Below are 17,515 nucleotides of genomic sequence, written 5' to 3'. Positions count from 1 at the left end.
CCAATAGACCGAGATTTATCTGTTTAGAAATTGGTGGCTCTATGTACATTCACCCAAGTTTAGAATGATTAAATTGATAGGCAGTTATAAACATCATATTAGCATTGAAATACTAAATAATTTCCTGACCCTATAAGAAATTCACACATAGAAATGTTAAGACTTTTTATACCATTTTGAATCATGAGAAAGAACTGAGTCTTTACTTCACCAAAGGAAAAAAATCAAGTCCATCCTTTAAAAAAAAATTTTTTTTTACATCCATATCTCTCTTTATAAGGTTCTAAAAAAAGAACTGAAAGGCCTCGAAACGACAGTTTCCACTCAAGCGATAACCAGAATAATAATGGCCGTAATAACTTTCCCACTTTCGAGCGAAATATCATTCTACTAAAAAGGCAAAATTTATCAGGGCATAAATTCCTCGTCCTCATCGCATATTTCCACCACCCCTTATAGCGATAAATCCATTCCCTCGGATGTCTATAACATGCCTGTCTATGGTCTTCTTTATTCAACTATTGCTACGTATTAATTTTGTCTACGTCTAGGATTCACTGTTAAATAATTAGGTTAGTTGAAGGATATCCACATCTTCTCATTTAAATTCAGAGAACTCTCCTCGCTTGTACAGAGGCATAATGTTTAATGAAGGATTGAGATAAATTTATCCTATATATATATATATATATATATATATGTGTGTGTGTGTGTGTGTGTGTGTGTGTGTGTGTGTGTGTGTGTGTGTGTGTGTGTGTGTGTGTGTGTGTGTGTGTGTGCGTGTGTGTGTGTGAAAGAAACAATTACAGAGATTAAACATTAATTTCATGTTATTCTATGCGTACTATCCGTTGATGTACTATTAGATGTTGGCTCCGAAATTGTATACATGCCACATTTTGCACAAAATCTACAAGGTATGGGTTGTATATTTGCTTTTCTGTCATTGTTTCACGAAGTGTGTTTTAAGAGTAGACAATTTTAAATCTGAAATTTGAATACGAAAGGAGTATTTTTATTTTTGTCATGAAGTCTTTTGCATACACAAAACAGATAAATTGTTTTGCTATGAAATGCAGATAATATTATAAGATTTATTTTTCAAAGTCTCCGATAGTGAATTGACTTATGTTAATTGTTAAATTAATTTTTGCAAAAATGTTAAAGTATTTGTTTTTATTTATTTTGCTTACAAAAAAATTTGCAATTTCGCGTTCACAAGCACAATGTGTTCCCGTTTCTAGATTTTTCTTTTCTTTAACAAAGTATATAAAGAGGAAAAAAAATGCAAACATCAACAAAATCAAAATCGATATTTTGATGAATCTGTATTTTTCAGATCTCCGAGAAATCGAAAACACTGTTTCATAATTATGTGTCTGTATGTCAATTTTGATCACAATAATTCAAAACTTCTCCCAGCTGGACGAATAAATGTCTATGGTCTATGAAATAAATATGATCTTTACACCAAACATGTAGATTTCCATCAAATTTTGTAGGAAATTCATAAAAAGAAAATATGACTCTCCGGTTGTCTGAATGTAAATTTATATGATAACCACAGAACTAAGGGAGCTAGATACATAAAATTTAGTGCATAAATTTTATATTTAAAGTGAAGATTTGAATTAAATTTCGATTAAGAGATTGGAAGTCCATTAATCTAAACTTTCACAGGCATATAAACAATTTAACTCCAAAAGAAACTAATTTAATACGTATTGCAATTATACTTGTAGCTAAAATTTTGATTTCAGTCTTTCAGAAAGAAGACATTCAAAATCGACGCTCATTCTTTTTTTTTTTTTTTTTCGGAATTAACATTATCTTTGCGATTAATGATCAAAGATTGTAAGCTAATAATATCTTTCGTAACTATTGTTTGCCAATGTCATGCGGGTAATAATATTCAAATATATGTATTAGTTAGTAAGCGAGAAACCTCCAGGAAGGACACTCCCGTTGATTTGTAATAAAATGAGAGGATTGTTAGAAGTGTTGAATTACTAATGCTTCTGTAGTTGTTGCTTTCTTTTCTAATTGTTTATAATTGTACAAGCGTATATCATTTGAAATTAGTTAGAATATATCTAATAAAGGAAATAAACTACAGAATTCAACTAAGGATAAATCCGGTTTTGTAGGAAATTCATTTATAAAAATAATACAAAGGAAAATGTTTTCTTATTACAATAAGCAAATGCTAATGGGATTGGGTAATGTCGAAAATTTATAGCTCACTCTTTAAATAAAGGCATCATACCACTGACTTAGCATAAGATTGATGATTTCTAGCAAATCATTAATGCCATGACTATTTTAATTTTAATTTTAGATTCTCGCACATGGTTGTTTTTCGCTTTGTTGTATAAAAAAGAAACGCACTGTGGATGCCTTTTTGTCAATCGATTTGACACAAAAGCAGAGTTTTAGTAAAAAGAACGCATGTCAAATTTCATCAATTCAAATTCATTTTATTTTTGAGTTGCCGCTTCTTCGCTATACATTAACAGAGCTAAAATCATATTTAAGAAATATTTTAAAATTTGGAAACGCTTTAGATGCTACACCGATACATTAAATTCTAATTTTCATAGACGTTGCTATTTTTAGTTATTGCGTATGCGAACGCATACACAATACAGACGGCCAATCTCTTAAGGAATTTGATTCAAAGTTTGATATGTATCAACATTTCAGCTGGTTAATGCGTGTTCCAAATTTTATTTAGCTTCTTTACATTTTATAGTTCCGTATCGTGGTCACTTCTACTCGGACAGCAGGTCCTAAAGATTCATCGTGAATGAATTTCGTTTAAAATTTGTAAGAAATGTATACATTTTGATGTATAAATTATATACCAAACTCCATCGTATAGTAGTCACACAGATGAAATTTGAGGTTTTGAAAATTCACATTTGAGTTTGAATCTAATTGAAAATATCTTTCAATTATTTTACTCATAGCAGAATAAAGATATAATTATAACATTTTAAAAATATAGTAAATAATTACAGAAAAATATAACCTTGTAAATTGTTTTTTTCGGAATCGGAAAAGATTGAGACCTGTTGAGATTCGTCAGAATCTGGAGTTCAATCATTTTTGTCGATTACAATATTTTTTTTTGTATACTCCGTTTAATAATAATCGATATTATTATTAAAATTAACATTTAATAATAATAGATATTTTTGAATATCGTAAAAATAATCCTCGAAAAATTTTAAAAAATAAACAATGAGTTTAGTTGAGAAATCCTTAGGGATGTTAGAAAATAAAAATTAAAAAAACAACCGAAAACGTAGGAAAAAAACAAACACAATAAAACATTGCAACATTCAGTAAAGTCCTATATCAAGTAAAAATAAAATGCAATGTCCCTTTAACGATTCGCTTCCTTTTCAAAAAAAAAACGCCATAAAAAAGCAGGATGCTTTAAAGCATCATTAACAGTAATTAACTCAACCGGAAATGATAAGAAAATTAAACAGAAAAATTAAAGAAGAAGGGCTCTGAAGAGATTAAAGAAAAGGCGACATTTCCTGTATATGCGTTCAAACATGGGGAGAGATTAAATATATTTTTCTTTATTTTTTTTCCACCTACAAACTATTATTTCTCCTACAAACAGTTGCAGTTTAGATAAAGATGCGGCTCATTATTATTAGCTCAGTTAAGGCGCTTTCGTTATGTTGCTCTAGTAATGACAGCGAACGGATTAGTTGTAATCTGTTAACAACATGGTGATAATTTAAAAAGAAATTGCATGCCAAATTTAAAAATAGAAAACCTTGTAAGCGGATATAAAGATTAAAAGTTGAGATTTTGATGAATTTACATGTTTTATTGCGACAAAAGCATTTTACAAATCTACCTTTTAGTCAGTATGCAAGATGGATGAAATTTTGCATATGGGCTTTACAAAAATTTGTAGTTTCCTTGAAAACGTTTAATCAGAAATTCTTAGATGGAAAGACAATTAATTTATCTTGTGGATGCAAATACTATAACTCAAAACGCAGTCAGTTAGATGAAATTAGATAATGCATATAAAATGTATATCAGAATTAAAGAAATTCTCCGAAATTTGTGAATTCATGTGAATATGTGATGTAGCTGAGAAATATAATAATCTAAATTTATGAATTTTAATATATTATCTTTACATTAACATTATTGCTATGTGATGAATTTTGGATTGAGTCATCAATGGGTTATCTTGATATGCATTTTTCTGCCAATATATTAATGAAAGTGGCAATTCGAATGCATAACGGATATAAATAAACGTGCTATGTGGTTATGACGCTATGATTGCAAAATTATATAAAATACTATTCAGTCAAATGGAAAATATACGAATTGCAAATTCTTCTCTTCGCTCTACTGCAAAGGAAAACCCAAAATCCTCTTATCATTTAAATATAAGAGAAAATTAAATAGAAAACATCTTCAATGGTCATTATGGTATGTAAAAAATTACATATATCAGATAACTTTTCATGGTCCAATTATTGTTATTAAATCATGTAGCAAGATTAAATGTTTAGTGGATCACGAAAACATTTTGTATGTATATGTATTTTTTCGTAATATAAAAAATGTGATAAGGGTAAAAATATTTTCCAAGTCACATGGTAGAAGCAGAACAAAAAAGCGCAATACGCAAACAAACAACTTGTGTTAATCCGATCCTACCTATCTATTCAGTAACTTCTTTCTCCAATGGATGCTAGATAAGGTTTGTGTAGGCATTAATTTGAAGGAATTTCTTATTACACATAAATTTTTTATACATTTATTTTGGAGTTACTCACATTTATTATATTTAAAAAATAATGATTCATTTGATTGCTACTTGTTGGCCTATAAAATCACTTTCAGAGATAATTCGTGCATCTCATCTAAAAAAAAAATAATAATAAATAAAAAACTCAAAGCATCGAGTTGTAAGTTGCAATGCTCCGCAACTTAAGCACTTGGAGATCAAATCTCCATTTTAGTTTTCCTCAGGCTCTTCTTACAATATGACATATATTACAATATATATCTACGCTAATTCCAATTAATTTAAAATTTTCAATAATCAATATAAAATGTCTTTTTCATTATATATAAACTGTAAAAATAGTTAGTTTAGTATAAAAATATTTTATATCACTTTTAACACTTATTATATTGTTATATTTATATTCTAACACAAATTATTGTTAAAAAATTGAGATTTAAAATATCTTGGGGACTTAATATGAAGTTTGTTGATATTTTTTATTAATTTTTTTAAATAATATCAATTAACTTTTCATAATCACAGAGAATCAATAAAAATAGCAGGTATATTCCGGGACTTTTTCGCAACTCTCCAGAAACGATTTTAACCTAAGCATAAAATTTCGGACCTTGGGAAAGACCGCGAATACAGGAAAATACGATATATGATAGTTCTGAAATATATATCTTTGGTTGGAATCTAGCATTTTTATTAAATCGATATGTATTTTGCACATCATGACACCAAACGTTGACATGGAACTACAGTTACAGTTAATTACAAATAATGTACCAAATTTTATTCATTTAATTCATTGTGTTAATTAATTACATACAATGATATTAATTATTATATGATAACATATGATAATATGATAACAATGATATTATGATAACAATGATATTAATTATATCATTGAGTTAATTAATTATATTAATATTAATTCATTCATTCATCCGATCTCATGCAATCGTACAGGGTGAGAAATGGTCAAATATACAAAATATTTGTACCAAATCTTATCTATCTAGCGTTTTCAGTTTTGTAGTTATTGAACGCACTTGAATTCGAACATCTTGACAGATAAAATTTCTCTGAATGAATTTCATTCAAAATTCAATAGAAATCTATAAGTCTTAAATGCATAAATTTTATCCACTTTGATCAAAGCTTTTTTGAGATATCGCGTTCAAACTCAGACAAAATAACAGCAAATATTTAAAAAAAAAAAATAAGTCAATTCCTACTTTCACAAGAAGTGAACTCGCATTCTTCACCTTCAAGTGAAAATTACTGAAATCCTTGCAGTTTACCTATTAAGCTACTGCCTGTTAATTTCAATCTTCATTACAAACTGCTAAAACTCTATTTAAAATATTAAAAATTAATTAAATTTAATAATTAACGAATTAATATTTGAAAAAACTGTATTAACTGTAAACCACAAGTTTAAAAAATGTATTTGAACTTGTGTGGATGAATACAAAGTATTTTTTTTAACAATTGAAAATTTGAACAAGATATATAAATATATATAGGGAGAGTGTGAACTAACATTAATATGTTAAAAAAAAATGTATTTTTCGGACTGGTGGTAATCCATCTGGATCTCGAGTTCGTAATTTTTGACATTTAAAATACTTCCTCTGTACTTTGTACTTAAAAAAATAAAATTTCATTATATAATGAGTTTTATGGACAAGAAAGTGTCGAGGGTTTATGCATATTAAACATTTTTCTTCGCGGATTCTCTAAATACGTGTTTTACAAATCAGGCATTGCAAAGAATAAAATAAAAACGCTCGAATGATTTTCTGCAATTACTTATAAAAAATCACAAAAATGCAATGCATTAAAAACCTTGTTAATTGCAATTAATTCACCAGAGAATGATAAGATAATTAAAGCAGAAAAAATTCTGAACAGTGTTAAGGAAATAATGCGCTAATGCAACTAGTAAAAGATGGATAAATAATGGAGTGGGAGATTATTATCTCCACCCCCTCTTTTTGTTTTTTTTTCAATGTCCTGACTGTATAACACATCTATTGTTATCAGTCTTCATCAGTTAGATAAGGATGCTATTTTTTACTACATATTAATAGCTTCATATATTTTGTTTTTATATTACTGGAAACTAATATACGATTATTCAGCTTTTATAGCATCTTTTGGGAAACTGGTGGAAATGGTATTTCCAAAAATTTCTGGCTTACTCTCTAATATTGGTGTTATCCCATAAAATGCCTTGAGTGACGGAGAATAGGTATAAAATATTAATTTTTGGCATGGATTTATTATTTTTGCTGAATCTATTGCGTGATCCTTTGCTTGTTTTGGCGATTCATCCCAGGCATGCGGTTAATAGTAATCGAACGGCAAATTAGACGCGTTTCAATATCATTTTTCGAAACTAATTATGAAAAAATTGATATATTTCTAGTCACAAAAGCCTATGCCAAATCTGATATATTTAGTCATTGCGTTTCTTTCCTATCTCGTTCATATGTTTCTGAAAGTACAAACTGAAAAACGCTCAAGCCTTGGCTAGATTTGACTCAAAATTTGCTTGGTGTCTTCTTTAGAGATGCCACATCTATATACCGAATTTTATTCATCTAGATCGTTCCGCAGCAATTGTTTTAAGCAATATGCAAATAGCGAGACAGACACTTCCTCTGAACGAATTATGCTCAGAATTTGGAAGGAAATATACACATTTGGCATAAAGGCGGTATTAAAATAATTTGATTCAGAACTGAGCTAGTTTGTTGAATTTAAACTAAATTAAAAAAAAAATGATTAAATTTAATTTGAGATGTTTCTTTTTTCTATACGAAATTTGAAATGCCAGAATCTCGAATCTGGAATTTTAAAGGAAAAAAAAAGACATAAGGAAGAAATGCAGAATGAAATTTCAAAGTGCAGTAAAAGCGCATCGAGGGCAGGGATAGCCTAGTTGATAAGTGTTGGATTCGCATCTCTTGGGTTGTGAGTTCGAACCCCGCAGGCCGAAGACGCCCCGTGTATTTGAAGGCTGGTGCAAGTATAAATCTATCGTAATCACAAAGTCCTCCATGTCAAACAATACCTCTGGGGATATTGGTTCAGAGGTGATCGTTCTTTGATTCAGGTCTAAATTGCGATCTGTGGATGAGTGAATGAAATGCACGGATGAAGTCCGCCCCATAAAAAGGGTTGTGACTAGCGTGAGTAGCTAAGACGCTTTCTTGGCCCTACATGGCGCTACTGAAATAAGAGACGGTCACTCGGCAGTATTGAGAAATATATATATGCAAATAACATGATTGAAAAAAAAATCACTGATATGTTTTGAAAGTTTTTACTATAATGAAATAGATGATTTCATTCTATGATTTCTAAATGACTATAAAAATTAGAACTTTCTTAAAATTAAAATACAATTGATTATTTCGATCTAGATAGAGGAAAAAACCGTTACACAACATTTACCACATACTTTATTACTCCCACTCACCCTTTGGGCCGCGGTGGCCTGGTGGTAAGGTCTCGGCACGTGAGTCGTAAGGTTTCAGGTTCGAGACCCGATTCCACCGAAGAACCGCCGTGTAAGGGGGGCTGTTGCACGTTAAATCTGTCAAGGCCAAACATCCTCCCGCTGGTGTGGAGAGGGGGTGCCAGCTCAGGTGTCGTCCCCGTCATCTGACCGCGGTTCAAAATTACGAGGTTCGTCCCAAAATAGCCCTAGTGTTACTTAAAAGCGGGACGTTAATATAAATAACTAACCCACTCACCCTTTGAAGTTGTGTCAGACTTCTTGTCTAACAATCAATCTCTTCATCTGTTTTCGGTTCAAAATTATTGTCAATAAAAGTTTGATCTTCTTTAAACTTCAGAAAAGAATGAAAGTATTCAGCCAAATAATGTAGCTAATAATGAAGTTACAACTTTAAAAAAATGTTAGAAAAATCCATTTATTTTTAAGCAGATTATTCACACGATAATTATCCATAAATATTTTATTGCAGCGTAAAATATTTTATGATTTTCCGAAATTTCATACCAGACCGAGAATGCAAAATTTCCGTTACATTTTACAAAATTTCCGCCAAAAATCAGAATTACATTGGCGTTTAAAAAAAAAAAAATGCCAGAAACAATCGCTTGCGTAATCACGAAATAATATTGAGAAATATTTCACTTTTACTTATATGTTCAAGAATTGATATTAAAATGCTGTGGAATGATATATAAAATAAAACCAACATTGATTTTTGTCGTCATTAATTTTATATTGTAGCAATTGCATTGCTCTATCTTCTGTTTTGGATAATAGATGGCAATGCCTTATTAGGTACGCACCCCATGGTGCACTGCGATTGTAAATATAATGAGATGAGATGCTGTTCTGTTAAGGTGTGAGTACATGAATGCCTTGTCTTGTCTTCTTGTTTTGTGTGAAATATGATCATTAAAAGAAATGTTTCTCAAAACATAGATCATCTTGCTTCCACTACACGATCGTAATGATCTTTATCCCATCACAACATATTATAATTCAATAAATTCAATATTTTTCAATAAAAAAATAACATTACTTTCGTTAATTATGAAATTGTTCTACATTAATTATTTTGAAAATTAAATTTTAGCATATTGCTCAATATGAAATATCCATAAATTGAATAAATGCAAAAGAAGTCAGTCAGCATAACATGTCTGAAAATATATGAGAATCCGTTCAGTAATTATTAAGACAATACTTTTTAAACTATTAATCTATAATTTATATTCCCTCATACCTAATAAAAGGATACTAAAATCCAAAAATAAGTAAAAATCAAATCTCAAAAATATGAAGGATAAACTTATTTGAATTCTGCCCATATCTTCCATTTCATATTCGAGCCATAAAATTGATGACCGAACATACATTTCCTATTTCTTTAGGCAGTATATAGGAAGGAAAGCCTCTAGGCAATATCGATAGTGAGGATTTTGATTCCAGAATATATGACGGTGAAGGTATTTCCGTATATTAAAGAACGCCAGTGAAATATGTGAAGTTTAGTGCGGTTAAATGCGCAAGAAATGACATTTTTGAATCCACTGTATTTACTTTCGAAGCAAAACCTTCATTTATTTTTGTATGGTTCAGTACAAAATTAAAGAATATTTGAATATTTTTATTCAGATTTATGACCAAGTTTCAAGATCCATAAAGACTTGTTTGTTTGTTTGTTTCTTATGGCACTTGCCACTGACAAGCCCGCTGTTACGAAGATAGCGATTTAAGCATGTGGGAGAACGTCTCTTATTTTTTTTTATAGCAGCGCCAACTAGGGCCAAGAGTACGACTTTGCCACTCACGCATCATTCATTCGCTTACACAACCCCTTTTTACAGGAGGCCACATTCACACATCTCACAGATAGAGCAACAGAAGAACAACCATGCCCAAACCGGGACTCGAACCCGGGACGCCCAGATCACGGGGAAGACGCGCTACCCCTATGCCAGGACGCCGGCCCCTAAAGACTAATTAAATGGATAATTATTATAATTTTGAAATCTGTAAATGGACTACATTTCTCAAGGTACGAATTGTCGGAGCATATAAATTTAATTCAATTAGCATAACTACAATATATCAAATGCATTTATAAGATTAGTCTTCAGTCTCATAGAAGTGGCATTATTTAGCGATGGAATAAAGTGTAATTATAGTGAAGTGAATATGACGAATTTATTGAAACAGTTTACATCCCCTAGCGATGTAATACAAAAGTTATAAAAAAACATAAAAAAGGGAAAAAAATTAATGGGTTATCTATCTTAGTTATTATGTAAAATTGGTGGAGATACTTAAGGTAAAAATATGAACTTTCACCGACTCAAAAAAGGGTTCGTCCAAAAAGTGAAAAAAAAATGTATTTTTCATTTAGGATAAATTATAATATTGTTTGCTCCTTGCAAAATCATTATTTATATGCAGTGATTTATAAAACGATCTAGCAGATAGATATATTTAAGTAAATGAAATATCATTTCTAGGTTTCTAAGCAAATGTGTGATATCGCGACAATTTATTCTAAATCATTTTATGATGATTCAGCTCAAATTTTTAATAAATAGTTATTGCAACCATTAAATATAAATTAAATAGATGAAATATCTTATAAATTACATCCTATAAATATTTATGATCATAAATTTATTTTAAATCAATTGAATATTTTTTGCGTAAATTTTCTGCATAAATGAATTTTCCGAACATATGGTTGTATCTTAGACATTTTATGTAAACTAAAAGGCATTTTTCAGCATTTCATTTTAAAAAGAAAATCGGACTTTTTCTATTTTTATTATGGCCCTTCCATTTTATTAACGCCATACATAGGTGTTGCAGGTGGCCGATGGGCCCTTATAAATTACATTAGTTCTATTAAAATTACGTTAGTTCAATTATTAAGAAATTCAGTAAGGCAGTCAGTCCATTAACCCTACAATGCACCGTGTAGTCATTTGGTTACATGCTTTTATTTCCACTTATAAGCTTCACATGACTCAACCATAAGGCAACACTGAATGTTTAGAAAACTTTTCAAAAATTCTTTTTGATAAACATTTGTAGAAAACACCGATCTATGACAACCGGGGTACTAGAATTGATTTAAATTGGATGCATGAAGAAAAACAAAGATGGCTATTGTATGAATAATTACATCATTAAGGTGTATATACGCATTTGAAACTTCGAAAATCGTTCTAAATAACGAATATTTTTTTTATTGCTTAATAATGTTGTCTGATCCTTTAGCTTTCAAACGATACCAAGATGTTGTCAATATTCGAAATCTTTCTCGAGTTATAATTATTTTTCTTGAGGTGCTTTCATTAAAAACTCTAGTTACGGTGTTTTTAAAACTCATTTTATGAAGAATGATATTTTTCAACTATGTTGCTTCATTCAAACAATCATAACTCAACAAGAAATGAATGAAATGGAGTTATTTATATATCAAAATAATCTGTATGATATATGCGGATGTTTTGTGCCTCAATCAAAGTTATATGTATAGAAATAAATTTTTATAGCTATTTAAATGTTAAAATGACAGAAGAAATCTCGCCTTTTCTATTCATTGTTGATGAAAAAATTGTTTAAAAAAAACTATATCTTTTTATACCTTGATTGAGGCAGACAACATGAAGACTAATATTAGGCATAATTTCCAACTAGAATTATGTGTATGTACAAATTAGAATTTCAGATATCATGTTTCAAAAAATAGGCTAATTAGCTCATTAAATATTATTTAATTAATTAATAATTAATGTAATATGGTTTTTTCTCACTGAAATGAGTTTAAACATATATTAATGACCTACTGTGAAAAAACTGGATTTTTAAAGTTAAAATTTAAAAAAAAAATGTCAAGTGTGTACGTACATCTTAAAAATATTATTAAAATATTTTTCCTTGCATCGTAAAAAATATACTGCTAAAAATGGACTTTTACTTTTATTATAGAATTTTTATAATGTGATTTGTGCTACTGGAATATATTCTAATTCATAATGTAGTTATTTGACAAATTTTAATTTTTTAAAACTTTCATGAAAAAAAGTATTTAAGAATTTTTTAATAAATTATTTTTCTAAATTATACGCATTTCTCCAAAGCATATATATTTCTATTATAAAAAAATAAAAAGTGATGCATTCTAGGGTTAATACGATTCGAAAAAAGTATTTTTATTTTATTTTTTCATATAAAATATTTATATTCTCTGCAATCTATGTAAATTGAAAATATCAGGATTAATATAAAAATTACAAAAATAAGATTGACAGGAATTATATAATTTAAAAAGCGTTAATGATTATTATAGTAAAATCACATAATTTAAATACAAAATACTTTCCTCATAAAATACGCAAAATTTTGTTCGAAGGTGAACCTAAATTATATGTCGGAAACGTCACCTTCAGATGATAGATGGCTTTAGAGAAAACCCATACTGTAAAAATACGCTTAAAAAATGTGATTCAGCAAGTTTTGCACTTATTAACAAGAATGTTCATGTTATTCTTTATCATGAGCATAAAAATAACTTTTCATATTGAAAACCGACCCGAAATGTGGTAAAGATAAATAATTACTCAGCTTAATGTTATCTGAATTACCTATTTTAATAGTAAGATATTATATTTTATTTAAGAGATTTAAGGCACTTATCATCTTCATAACAGTTTATAACAACGGGATAAGGCTTTCAAATCATTTCAACTTTTTAGGAAATAACTGAATCTAAAGAAATAACACTTTGGCATGATTTTTGAAGTATCGTTAATGAACATGCAATAAAAATGCCACATATGTTATAAGGTGCATAGTTTAAGTACACACATTTCTTTACTTAAATACTTAATGTGATTTTAATACTTGATATACCGAGCTTTGAAATTAACAACAACAAAAAAAAGTGCCTTAGTATGATTTTTAATGTGTCGTGATATGCTATAAAAAAATCAAAACTGTCATTTGAGATAAGTGCTAAGGATTAAGTACCATAAAACTTTCACAGACGTCATACGATGCATGGTTTAAATACGGTTCATTCAATTAATATGTTTTTCCGATTTTAATATTTATAGATTTTTTTAAAAATAAGATAAAAGAAATATGAAGAATATTAACATGGTTTTTAAGAAGCCCGCGAAAGTCATGTTATAAAAATATTAAAGATGATATTCGGTATACGAAAATATATTTATATGTATTTACTTAAGGCAATTGTCCCCACTTTAATAATTTATACTACCGGCCATTGAAAATAACTGAAATGAGAAAAAAGACATAGCAAGAATTTAATGTGTCCATAATATAAGTTCTACAATCTATAAAATAATCATTTATGCTGTAAATAATATATATAAAAATGATAAATGACACGAAAATGAATGCATGCAAAATGAAGTATTCGTAAATTTACAGCGATCGCCATTCGAAACTAAATGCAGTTTGTTATACACGGCAAATAAAACATACTCTTGAAATTGTCATTATGGCGTCGCAAGGAGCAAAAATTATTTCACATAGTGTAGGTTTACTTTCACAAGGCGCAGTAATATTTGAATAATACTAAATTATTATATTGAGATACAATTTCTTTGGATAAAAGTTTCAGGAAAAAAAAATAATATTTATTTACAATTTTTTAAATGCAAAATAAATAAATAAGTACAATGACAAAATATACTACATCGACTTAATTTTAAAACTCTATAGGTCAGCTCAAAAATCGAAATTTTCATACACCTGTTCCTTTCCCGAAGTTATGCAATAGCTACTTGGATAAAGTTTACTTTCATTTCCATATATGTAGCAATTCTTATTCATATTCGAATTCTTCTTTAATAAGCGTCTTTACTCTTACTTAATTTACAGAATGATGAAATATTTCTATTAACCCGATCTGGAATACAATTCTCCAGCGAGCATTCCTGTCAAATTTACTTAGAATAAATTAAATAAAAATTTGATTAATAAAATTTATTATAAATTAACTGTTAAAAATTTGATAATCAACTTTTAAAGATGCCCAAACATCACTTCAGTGGGCATTAATTTTAAGTTTAAAGTTTCGATTTCAATTTTAATTTTAGCATATTTGAATTAATAAAGTAAAATAAGATGAACTGGCCTATTGATATTAACATTAACGTTTCTATGAAATGGAAACTTGAAAAATAACTGATTTTTCACACGTATAAAAATCAAATGCCAAAATTATTAATTAAGAAACCACGAAGTAAGAATTTTTTTTTTTTTTTATAATGATTATAAAAGAAAAAGAATTAAAAAAAAAGGGGGTGGGTAGTTGAATATTATATATTTGTTCTAATATCTAAAGCCAAATAAGTACTTAATTTCATATTAACTTTTATTTTTGTGTATGAATAAAAATTATGTGGTGTGGTGTGATGTAAAATTATGTGGTGTTCAATTTATATATTCCATTTACCGTTCTCTTATTTGTTGTAGAACATGTTGAAAATAAGAAATATCTTTCTGCTACTCCCTTCTTAACCTATTTGAAGCCAATTCCAAACCATGCAATTTCACTGATATTAACACACTGTTTGAAGAGAAAGAAAAAAATTCGCTCTTTTTTTGAGAATCAATTATTATTTTTATATCGGCCATGCATCTAGGATACACAAATATAACCGTTTATTGCATTGTCAATAAGTAAATTCAAAGCCTTTTGAATGACGGTGGCTTGTTTATTTTCACTTTCGATTTTCCGAGAAAAAGTTAATATCCTGTACTCACCTTCAGCAGATCCGAAGGACCAAATTATCCCACAAACGCAAACCAGTAGAATTATCCTGTTTGTCACAGCCATTATGATCAAAAACAAAATATATCAAAATCGCAGATTTCAAAAAGTTTCCACTAGTTTGTATCCTTTTCTAAAATCCAACTGTCATTCACCACCAAATCCAATCAGAAGAAAGAAAAAAATTACCAATTATTTGCACAAGTCACCAAAACGCGAACAAAAAAATTAAACCAAAAAAAGAACGAAAAACCTTATCCAGACTTTTCACCAATACCATGCGCGGCAAGTTAAAAGTTCTTTGATGCAGACGAGAATTTATTTAACATCTATCTATGACCGTAACCGGCCACTGAATGAGCGTGGCGGGGTGCATCAGAAGAGGTTGGCTGGTTTGTTCGACCGGCCCCCGTCAGCGCATGCTCCTAAGCTCAGCAGGGCAGAACGTGTTTTTGGGCGAAACAAGAAGATGAAAATCATCAAAAGCAAGAAGACGAGTCTCCCAGACAGAGAGATGGATCTGAATTAAATTTATAGTGAGTTCGCCCTCTTGACCCGCGTGGGGGGCCCAGTAGGGGGCCCGGGTGGATGGGGACATTGCCCCATCTCTAGCAATTTTATTTCGTAATCGATAAGAGCGTCTATAGGACTGGCGCCTACATTGATTTCTCTGTGTAGAAAGAGATCTCATGGTAAAGTCGTGTCGCTTTTGGAACCATTAAAACAACTAGATTTGTAGAGCCAAAGTCATGCTGTTAAACCAAACTGTATAAATATATCGGTTCTATTAGAGAGGAATCAGTTAAATTGTCTTCAGAGCATTAAATAAAAACAAACAATCTTTTAACTTTCTCAAAATATATAATTTTGTATGACATACTCCTTAATCTTTTTCTTACAAAGCCTACAGATTCTTAAAAATCAATTTATTTCCTCTGCTTATAAATTGATTTCCAGCTATTTTTACCACTAAGTCATATTTTACAATATAAATGCCAAAACTGTATAGTTTTGTAAAATATTATCAATGCCTACAGCAATATTGTAAGTAATGCTTTTCTGTATGGTACGATTTATAAGAAGTTTACAGATTAAGAACTTCAACACAAAATCCAAATTAAACCATACACCATTTCATTTTTTATGCATTTCCTGCACAGAATTCCTTTATTGAAATCGGTTTCTTGCCGTTTCCATAAAATTTTAAAAAGCCCGTTGTCGGATATTCCCGAGAATTCACGTAAAACGAGATGCATGCAACAGTAAAAATTCGTTTATTTTTTTAAATTCAAAATCATTAATATTTTAAGTATCTCAACTTTTTATTATTGATACTAAAAATAATGCATGCATTATGATTGAATATCGGTATGTCAAATTTAAAGAATCCTGTGAAAAAAATTCAATGCATAAAAATTTCGATCTTTATTTAAAATAATTATACTTAAAAAAACTTACTTATTGTAAATACTTATCACTTAAATTAAATTTAATTATTTTATTGCTTATTACTTCTGTATTATATATTATAAAATATTTTTTTAGTATTGAAGCCTAAAATATTAAATATAATGAAAGTATCAACAATTTTATTTTTAAAACTGTGTAAATAATAATGAGTAAACTATGATGAAAAATAGTAAGTTCTACATTTTCCCTTCTGTATTAGGATAATCTTCACTTTACCACTTTTAAGACTTACATTTAGGAGCCTTACTCAGTATAAGAAATTTAAGCTATATCGAGCAAAAGTAAAAATAAATAAATAAATAATGAAAACAAAAAACACTAAAAAAGAGAGAGAGAGAGAGAGCAGAAGCTAAAAGTAACATTTAACAGCTTGGCAAGTTATTATTGTCTTTTTATAGAATAATTCAGGACTTTAGAGAATTTTCATTCAAAATAAAGGCCAAATCAATTTTCCCTTAATTAATTTATATTCCTTATAAGTGGCATCAATGTTTGCTTTCGACTGAAGTTGGCATCCATTATAAGCAGGATTACTTTTTCTCATATGGTCAGTATTAGTTTAGTTATACTAACGTTCTTTATTGACGCAACACTATATCTATTTCAGGAGGGAATTTTCAACTTTTAACTTTAGTTAAATGACGAGGACGGTACTTGAGCTGCCACCCCCCCCCATTAAATGTTTACACCAGTGGAAGAAAATTGAATTTCCATAGATTTAACGCAAATTAGATCCGTTTGCACCACGGATCTTTAGTGGAATGTATTCCAAATGTAAATTTACGGCCCTGAAACCAAGATTTATTCATCGATTTATCGTACTTTTTCACCCTCTAAAGATTTCCGTTTAGGAGCCATACTTGGTATGAGAGACCTAAATTGATAAAACAAAAATTTCACTCAATGTTAGATAAAGGATCTGTAAAACAGGATTAAA

The 17,515-nt window shown here is 29.3% G+C and overlaps 1 protein-coding gene across 1 annotated transcript in view; it reads right to left on the bottom strand.

The window, feature by feature from the left end:
- Positions 1–15,494, bottom strand: part of LOC129968989 (uncharacterized) — a 494,387-nt gene extending 478,893 nt beyond the window's left edge. Inside the window, exon 1 of the mRNA XM_056083383.1 lies at positions 15,102–15,494. Within this exon, the coding sequence (XP_055939358.1) occupies positions 15,102–15,174 (73 nt within the window). The 5' untranslated portion in view covers positions 15,175–15,494. The remainder of the gene's footprint in view (positions 1–15,101) is intronic.
- Positions 15,495–17,515: the final 2,021 nt, after the last annotated feature.

The sequence above is a fragment of the Argiope bruennichi genome, chromosome 1 (genome assembly GCF_947563725.1).
Source record: "Argiope bruennichi chromosome 1, qqArgBrue1.1, whole genome shotgun sequence".
In the NCBI taxonomy this organism is placed as follows: Eukaryota; Metazoa; Arthropoda; class Arachnida; order Araneae; family Araneidae; genus Argiope; species Argiope bruennichi.
Note: the sequence above shows the minus strand (reverse complement) of the source record. Positions and strands in the feature narration are given on the sequence as shown.